Genomic DNA, 9,867 nt, shown 5'->3' with positions numbered 1-9,867 from the left:
TTTCCTATTTGGAATAGGGTTCAGTGAAACCTTAGATTGTTTCTACTTCGTTTATGATTTGGATTCCTAAAATGTTTAGGACATAAGAAATGGATTTTATTAAGAGTCCAAATCAAATTAGAATTCCTAAATGGTTTTGAATTTCTAGTTGACCTAGAACTAGAATCCTAATTGGACTAAGACTTGACAAGATTTTTAGTTGGACTTGGATCTTAATTAACTTGGTAATCGTAATTGGATTAGGACTTGTATGACTAGACTAAATTTGGAATCATAGTTGAATTAATAGTCCTAAATAGTTTAGGATATTAACTGCACTATTAATCCTAGTATGACTAGGATTTCCCAATATAAGTAGTTTGATTTGGATTTTAATTAATTAATAATCCTACATGGTTTAGGACATGAATTATCAATTTAAATTAAGTATCCAAATTGAATTATAAATCCTAATTATTTTAGGACAAATAATTACAGACTACTTATCGTAAACACATTTGGCTTTGTTGTTGTAATTGTCTAAGTTCTAAATAATGAGTTATTTAAATTAAATAAAGTCTTGCATCATAATAGTTAACTTAATATTTGGATACATGATATTGATATTAATTCAAAGGACTGATTTGTAAGATCATAAACTTGAGTCAAACATGTTATTTACCACATGTTGGATATGATTATGTGATTGGATGGTTATGGCCTTAAGATCCTTTTACATATATATGTGGATCGTTAAATTATGCTTTATGGTATTTCTTTTGAAATATGGCTTGCTTGCCTTGCCTCATCTCTTGAATTCTAGAGTTGTAATATTCTTTTCTCATCTTATTCCTTTAGAATGTAACTCAAGGTTTCTCTAAATGACGTAATAGCTACATATGTTAGAATTAAGATAGAAACTAAGTTGCAAGTCCAAGAACGGAGATTTATGGCACTATGGAGGCACCAAAGAGGTTCGACAAGATAGTTTTGAAAGTCTTATCAGTGCAATTCCTAGGTTTTTAACCATCTAGCTCCTTATTGGCTCAAAGAAATCTATAGTCTATAATCATCCAAAGTAGTATGCATGCTAGATTTATATATGTTGAATATATGATAAATACTATATATATTTAAAGGAGCATGATAAGATAACATATATGTAATATATGATTAATACTTATGCATGCTACATGAGATAAGTGCCATGCATGCTATGTTGGTTTGTTATTATACATCTTAGAATTTATGTGTGATAAATGCCTTGCATAATTTTGAGATGCATGATAAGATTACATGTATTGGATATATGATGAATTCTTATGCATGCTATATGAGACCTATGATGAATAAAAAATTCCTCATAAAAATATTAAGTCTTGATGCCTTTCATTAATATAAACAACAAAACTTTCTACTAGTGGGGTTTGTTGAGACAATGCTCAAGGCACTCATTATTTGAAATAAGGTTGTGTTATGGTTAATGGGTCTTACTTAACTGGCATCATATTTTTTTGATGCGAAAAACTTGACAGTATAATATTAGAGGAAATGATTTGGTGAATCACATAAGATGTGATTAGACAAGGAGTTGTCACCCAATTGATCTAGAAGTCACATGGTATGTGATTGATAAGCTAGTTATCTACCTAATTTATTTATCATGGCTTGTTGGGAAAGTACTCAAGGTTATGGTAAACTAAATGGGATCCGAGCCCACTAAAAAAATATAATTTTTTCGAATTGAAAATTAAGGGCTATTATTTGATTAAAATAGTGGGAACAACCAATTAAAAGATAAAAGACCATATCTAAATTGGTTAATGCAATATGACTTTTACTTGTTTATACTTTATACTTGTATAGTTTTTAGAATATAAAATAATAACTTGTCACTTTAAGGTATATATGATGTCAACTTGGCCAAAACTTCTTAGATTGGTACTAAGGCTTGAGAATAGATCTCAAGTAAGAAAGGAACTCATTTGTTCAAATCTACCTATCCCTATTGAAGATATTAAGAGATTGAAAATCTATCAAAATTAGAGAGATGATATTTCTAAAGCCACATATATAATATTGACTATCATGAGTTTAAAGTTTCTAAAGCAAAACCAATAAGGTACTTTTGTTCTTGTTTCATCTTCTAAGATTAAGAATGGTTCTTTAAGAAGAAGAAACCAAAGTATCATAAGTTGCTAAGTCAAAGGATATAATATAAAAGGACAAAGACAAAGAGCAATTGTCATATAATGATAAGATAGGTTGTTGGAAGATAAAGTTGAGAGTTTTAATTGGTAAAGCTTAAATGAGAAGAAACTTAGTGAAGTTTCTACTTCAAGCATAATTTATGATTTAGAAAACATTTCATTAATTAGAATTGATATTAAAGGAAATTCTAATTTGTTTAACAAATTTGAGGAACTAAGTAAAAGTATAAAATCAAAATTCTAAACATAAATGCTAAGAAAAACTAAGGTAGATAAACTAAATCAATCTTATATATGGCATTGTAGATTTGGTTATATCAAAGAAACAATAATCACAAAGTTACATAAACTAGGGTATCTTAATCCTTATGATTATGAATCTTATAAAACTCGTGAATCATGTTTGCTTTGAAAATGATCAAATTACCTTTTATTGGAAAAAGATTAGAGCTAGTATGCTCCTTGGGCTTCTACATTCAGATGTATTTTGTCAAGTAAATCTAAATGCCAAGAGGAAAATGTTCCACTTCACTAACAGTCACTAAGGACCATTTAAAGTGTGGTTATGTGAATCTAGTGAAGTGTAAGTCTAAATCTTTTGAAAGGTTCAAAGAATTTAAAAGTGAGAATAAAAATTGAATTGGCAAAGTATCTTAACACAAAAATCCAATCAAGGTGGAAAGCTTAAGCCAAGAACTTTGGATTATCTAAAAGAGAATGGGATTCTCTCACAAGGGACTCCATTAAAAACTTTATGATCAAAGATAATAATTCCAAGTGGAGAAACTTAACCTTGTTTGGCATGGTTCGATCCTTGATATATAATCTTCTAACTTCCTTTAGGGCTATACCCTAAAGACTACCACTTACCTACTAAATAGAGGTTCCATCCAAATCCATTGACATGATAACATATGAGATATGGAATGGCAAGATGCCACACATGTTAGAATTAAAAGATTTGGAAAATGTATGACTTACGTGAAGTATGCATCATTTAACAAGCTTGGAGCTTGATTGCATATATGTAAGTTTGTGGATATCCAAAAGGTTGGATATTAATACTACAATCCTAATGAACAAAGGTGTTTGTTCCATTGCATACCATTTTCTAAAAGGAATTGTTATTGCCAGAAAATGGCAATGAGAGTAAAGTTAATTTGGAAATGTTTAAGAACACAAGTTAAGCATTTTGCTGGAACATGAGCTAGAGACTAAGTTATTTAGTGTGCAATCAAAAGCCCAAAGTACCTATAAATTCCAAAAGACAAGTAGGATACATTAATATCCAAAGAAATATAGATTTCTTTTTAACAAAGATGTATTTCTCCTAAATGATGAGACTACAAAAGGAGATGGAACATTCAGTTCTACGAAATAATCAAAAGAGCTTGATACCATTAAAGACTAGGATAAACCTTATGTGTGTAAAAAATTGTAGGAGTATACTTGTTTTGGTAAAGCTTTATGTGGATAACATATAGCTCATTGGAAACCAAATACCTATGCTACTATCTATAGTAAATTTAGCTATCCAAAGAAGATTTCCATATTGGATATGAGAGAGGCAACACGATAAAGATTTATAAGGATAAATCCAAAGGGTTGCATAACTCTCCTAATCCATAAACAAAGTCAAGTTGCTAAAAAAGTTTAGTAAACTGGAGTCTAATAGTAGGTCCTTGCCTATGTTACAAAGCATACACATGTATAAGATGTTATAAAAGTTTAGCAAAATGACACTTATCTATGTTGTATTACATGAATCTCTCCAAAGGCATGTGTCACAAGACACAAGAAAAGAGAGAGATAATATAGATAGAATACAATATCAAAACCTATATTTATTATTCGGATGCTATGTACTACACTAAATATTTTAATATAAGGAAAGGTCGAAAACCATGTAGATGGTTGCTTCACATTTAGCTATCGTTCAACAAGGATAATAGCAAGTTACAAAGTGATTATGTTTTACTCTATATGATGGCAAAACTAGTTGAAAGAGTTTCAAACATAATATGACCATTAATTCTATAAATCCATGCTAAAAACAATTCTTTCTTTAAAGTAGCAGAAAAAGAATTTTGGATCAAGAAAGTTTAAAAGTTGAACTCTATGATTCCAAGCATTGTTGAGAACAATGGAGCCGTTGCATAAGCAATAGGAATCAAGGTCTCAAAAATGATCCAAAAATGTATTGAGGCATTATCATTTGATTATAAAGATAATCGAGAGAAATGGTACAAAAGTATAATGAGTTCCTACAAAGGATAAATGTAGCACATCCTTTCACTATACCACTATCCTATTATTACCACATGACAGTGCTCCATATTAGATACCAAGGCGATTGGTATTAGTGCAAGTGGGAGATTGTTAGTAATATGCCCTAAGAGCGATCGAATTGAGTATGAGATACATGCCATATTATACATTTCTATTATTATCAAAAGCATCTTTATTTATGAGATTGTATACACATAATTGATATTACTTCTTATAGATAAAGTCCTTGGAATAAATATACTTTACAAGGGAATTACAAAGAAATTGTAATTATAAGATTGTCATTAAATTAAATCATTATTCATAAATTGTTCCTAATTGATGCTTTGTTAAGAAAGGACATTGATAAAAGTTGTTGAGACCGGCATATGGTTATCCTCTTACTTATGAAGCAACCAGCTAATCTCATAGGTTTAAGTTTAGGTAACCTTGATCTAACATATGGGTGTTTGTTATAAGAATAAGTTCACTAAACATGACTTGAGATGAGAATGCTATATGGTACTTCACATAGTGTCTATAATTACATTCTCATGTTATGGTTGTATAGATGATCCTTTGACTTGAGATTACTTATAATCTTATATGATGAATGTCATACTTTGACTTTACTTATGGTTTTAACCTAGAATGCTCCAATTGAGTATTGTTGGATATAACATAAGGCATATGAAGATGCATGAAGTAATCAAAATGTGATTCATCACCTTGTGTGATCAAGAGAGTATCTCAACTAGTCTTAATTGAATTAACTTGAAAAATCTTTGGTCAAAGGGAAACGAAAGTTTAGAATTGTTGTAAAATTTATTTGTGAGTTAATGTTAATGATAAGACTTAACATGGTTAGACAAGATTGAGAAGACACTAAACCATACTTGATGTTCAAACTAAGATACTATGTGATGAAAGGATATTAATTATACACTAAAACTATTCACAGATAGGTTGTCAAGCCATATTGACTTTTCTTTAGTAGTTGGGTTTCATGACAATGTAGCTAGCATTGATCATGATCTATAAACATAAGATTGGCTAATTAGAGAATTAGTGATGATGTCAAAAAGTTTGTTTTAGCCATAGTCGAATAGTAAGGCTCACAATACATATGTTTATTGCCAACATGCTAAAGAACCTAACGAGTCACACACAATAGGATAATTGTGAAAGATTAAAATTGGGATAAATTAAGTTGGACTTAATTTGGTTTTGGTATGACCAAAAGATCGAGGAAATAAAACAAGAGAGAAAGAGACATTCCTTGTTCAGTGCATTTGGCTAAGGATGGGATATTTATGGAAATATACATGACTTGCATTAACCTAATGTGGCCAAGTGTCCCTCTATAAAAAGAACATTAAACCGCCCCTTTTGCAAGATACAAGGCATATTTGATTAAAAATAAGCTAAAAGCAACTTCAAGCAAAAACTTATGAGAAAACCAAGAGGCTTTGTAAACATTCACTAGCTAGAGTGTGGTTTGTGTTCTTTCTACATTGGAGAAGGTTCTTTCACAAGAGTTCATTTGCATTACCATTAGAGACTGCAAGTTTAGGTAGTTTTGTGGCTTGGAAAACAACTTGAAAGATCACCAACTTGAAGCAAAGCAATTTCAGCACATAAGATACCCACCATAGTTTAAACCCATGTAGTGTATATATGTTGTGTGTCTATATGGTCTTGTTGATTGATTTTGGCTTTAGGGAATTGCAAATTTTTAAATTTGCTACTTTAACTCTGTATATTGATACATAATTCCCTTCGAAACAAAAATTTCAAGTTCAAATTAAAACCATAAAGAAAAACGAAGCTAAATTTCAAAGCAAGAATTTCATTTTTTACTACTTGCTCACGATTCTAATTACTAATTAATTGGCTCCCAACTTGCTCTCTGTGTTGCCACCTTTATATAGGGATCAAAGTTCCAATTCAATTTGAAAAATTTCTAATGGACTGAATCTTCAAGATCTAAACTTGGCATTTTCAAGATTTCATTTCTTTAATTTTTTTAGTGAATTAGAGCTCAAGTATTTCCTTAATCAAATTTAGTCTTTAAATTTCAAATATCTCAACCAAAATCGAAAATTTGCTAAAATCCCACGTTTTTTAATGATTTTCAACCTTTTTTGTTGACTTTTTAACTTTGATTTTGACCAAGAAAATTAAAAAATATTAACAAAATAAATAAAACAAAATTAAATTAAAAAATTTAGGGCCTTTTAATTATTTGTACTTTGAATCCTAATTACAAAATTAAAACTTTTAGCGTCCAGCATCAAAATACAGTTCAAGGCCCGATAATATCAAAAACACCTTAAATAAATTGCATGTGGTGTCTACAGTACTAGTGTGAATCTTATATTTTTTTGGATCTTTTGATCAAAATAAAATCCATGACTCATTTAAATTAAAATAATATTTTTAATTTTAGTAATTTTGATCTAATGATTTAAAAAAAGTGTATGAGTTATGCTAATGTAACAAGATCCTTGCTTATTCATATATAAATATATAAATATTTGTAAATATAAATAAATAAATCTATATTCTATTTTGTTCAAGATCAAAATTTTATTCCTATAGTTGAAGTACTGGAAAGAAAAGGCGGATTTGTTGAAAGGAGCAGTTTTACACGGTAAAATCTGTTAGTGTTAAAAATAGCATGCATCTAAAGCAAGGGAAAAATGAAAGGAAGGGCGCAATGTAAGGATCTAGAGTGAAGAACAAGGATAGGGAAATTTGCGGGAGTTGAGTGGTCAATATGCTTGTGTAGGAACGGGTTCACTTGTATAAATGGCAATAGTCCTACAACCCCATGGAGTTCGCAGATCAATTCAAACAAATCTTCCTCAAAGAGTAATTTAGAAATTTCATTGGAGACGATCTTAAGGTAAAGTAGGCAAAGTAAGAAAAAAATGGGTGGATTGATGTTAATATTGTCGTTATGCCTCTGGGCTGGATCAATGTTTGTGGTTCAGGGCGAAGATCCTTATATTTTTTTCACTTGGAACGTCACCTACGGCACCATTTCCCCCTTGGGCGTTCCCCAGCAAGGCATTCTTATCAATGGTCAGTTCCCCGGACCAAATATCAACTCTACCAGTAACAACAACATCGTGGTCAATGTGTTCAATAACCTTGATGAGCCATTCCTTTTGACATGGTAAGCGACTATGATTCATGAACAAAGGGTACTCTTTTGGATCTGATTATTTAATGAAGAATCGATTTAATTTTATGGAAATGGAATTTGTTGCAGGAACGGCGTGCAACAAAGGAAGAACTCTTGGCAGGATGGTGTGCTCGGAACCAACTGTCCTATTCCCCCTGGGAAGAATTACACCTATCATTTCCAGGTCAAGGACCAAATTGGCAGCTATATCTATTATCCAGTGATAGCTATGCATAAGGCAGCTGGGGGTTTTGGTGGCCTCCGTATTAACAGCCGTCTGCTCATTCCTGTCCCCTATGCTGATCCGGCTGATGACTACACCATCCTCGCGGGAGACTGGTTCAGCAAAGGACACACCAGCCTCAAGAAAATTCTGGATAGCGGCCGCAACCTTGGCCGATGTGACGGTGTCCACATTAATGGGAAAGTAGCCAAAGGGGATGGTAAGGATCAGCCTCTCTTCACCATGGAGTCTGGCAAGACCTACAAGTATAGGATTTGCAACGTCGGGATCAAGACATCTCTCAACATTAGGTTCCAAGGCCACCCCATGAAACTGGTTGAGATGGAGGGTTCTCACACAGTGCAGAATGTGTACGAATCCCTTGATGTGCATGTTGGACAGTGCTATAGTGTGCTTGTAACAGCCAACCAGGAACCAAAGGATTACTATGTTGTGGCCTCTACCCGATTTACGAGACAAATGGTTACAGCAACTGGCATCATCCGCTACACCAATGGCAAGGGACCAGCCTCACCTGAACTCCCTCCAGCACCTGTTGGTTGGGCTTGGTCACTCAACCAATTCCGTACCTTCCGTTGGAACCTCACTGCTAGCGCTGCCAGGCCTAATCCTCAAGGCTCCTACCATTATGGTTCTATTAACATTACCCGTACCATCAAGCTATCTAACACTGCTGGAAAAGTAGATGGCAAGCTTCGATATGCCATTAATGGAGTCTCCTATGTCGACCCACCCACTCCACTGAAACTTGCGGAATACTATAACGTCGCGGACAAGGTTTTCAACTATGATAATATTGCGGACGACCCGCCAGCTAAGATCTCAGAAATCACTCTAGAACCTATTGTTCTTAACTTGACACACCGAACTTTTATCGAGATAATCTTCGAGAACCGTGAAACAGCCATTCAGTCTTGGCACTTATCCGGATATTCATTCTTTGCTGTGGCGTAAGTGTTCGCACTCATAACATATCTAATCGTGTAGCTTCTAACGTAATCAATAAATATGGTCATTGTTTTGTTTCAAAGTTTAATTATATGCTTTGTACTCATTGCTTGCAGCATCGAGACTGGGACTTGGACTCCTGAGAAGAGGAAGAACTACAATCTTCTTGACGCCGTGAGCAGGCACACCATACAGGTCTTCCCTAATTCCTGGGCTGCAATCCTTTTGACTTTTGACAACTGCGGAATGTGGAACATCAGGTCCGAGATATGGGACAGGCACTACCTTGGGCAGCAGCTCTATGTAAGCGTTCTCTCCCCTGCACGCTCACTCAGGGACGAGTACAACAAACCAGATAATTCCCTGCTTTGCGGTATCGTGGAAAGCATGCCAAAGCCTCCACCATACAGCATTTAAGGTCTTAATCAGTATTCCAATTCCGCTTCAAATATATAGGAAGTGAGAGAGGGAGAGCTAGCTTGAGATCCAAATGGCTTTTTAATACCAGATTGTACGCAATTTGCTGGGCTGATTATTTAACAAAATGGTGAAGAATAAGAGGGGTTGGACCATGTATGTTTCGATCCCTCCAAAATACTACCATTACATTTTTGTTCTCTTATTTTTATATTAAATGTTTATTTGTCCCTACAATTCTTTCATTGTCGATGATGAACCAATTTATAAAAGGCATTACATGCCTTATTTTAAATTTTTTACTAATTCGTAGAAATTTATTATATAATGATGTTTCATGATATTCAACCCAAGCGAATTCCTAGAATTGTCAAATTATCAACCTAACAGTTGCTTCATTCTTTTTTCATTTCATATTTTCCTTTTTCAATAAAAAATAAAGGTTTATATTTGATACACTTTCAATGTATAGATTTTATATACTGCTAATAAATCAGATGATGTCACCCTATTAAGAGTTTATATTTGATGCACTATTAATGTATATATGTAATCTCATTAATGAGATTAATAAAATAATGCCACCTTATTAATAAGTTTTTTTTTTTAAA

At 33.0% G+C, this 9,867-nt stretch overlaps 1 protein-coding gene across 1 annotated transcript; it reads left to right on the top strand.

Moving 5' to 3' along the window:
- The first annotated feature begins 7,292 nt into the window (after window positions 1-7,292).
- On the top strand, window positions 7,293-9,612 carry LOC111304036 (L-ascorbate oxidase homolog). The gene is made up of 3 exons (XM_022900559.2): window positions 7,293-7,638; window positions 7,735-8,841; window positions 8,956-9,612. Exons 1-3 carry the CDS (start codon window positions 7,391-7,393, stop codon window positions 9,254-9,256), a joined length of 1,656 nt encoding a protein of 551 aa, XP_022756294.2. The 5' UTR covers window positions 7,293-7,390; the 3' UTR covers window positions 9,257-9,612.
- The last annotated feature ends 255 nt before the right edge of the window (window positions 9,613-9,867 follow it).

Source organism: Durio zibethinus, chromosome 13, assembly GCF_047325235.1.
Source record: "Durio zibethinus cultivar Kanyao isolate XHJ-2024 chromosome 13, ASM4732523v1, whole genome shotgun sequence".
Lineage (NCBI taxonomy): Eukaryota > Viridiplantae > Streptophyta > Magnoliopsida > Malvales > Malvaceae > Durio > Durio zibethinus.
Note: the sequence above shows the minus strand (reverse complement) of the source record. Positions and strands in the feature narration are given on the sequence as shown.

Bases quoted from the DNA above. Each gene is read 5' to 3' on its own strand.
- LOC111304036 (XM_022900559.2), top strand. From the start codon at position 7,391: ATGGGTGGATTGATGTTAATATTGTCGTTATGCCTCTGGGCTGGATCA. The intron at 7,639-7,734 runs GTAAGCGACTAT...AATTTGTTGCAG, and splicing joins GAGCCATTCCTTTTGACATG to GAACGGCGTGCAACAAAGGA. The intron at 8,842-8,955 runs GTAAGTGTTCGC...CATTGCTTGCAG, and splicing joins TATTCATTCTTTGCTGTGGC to CATCGAGACTGGGACTTGGA.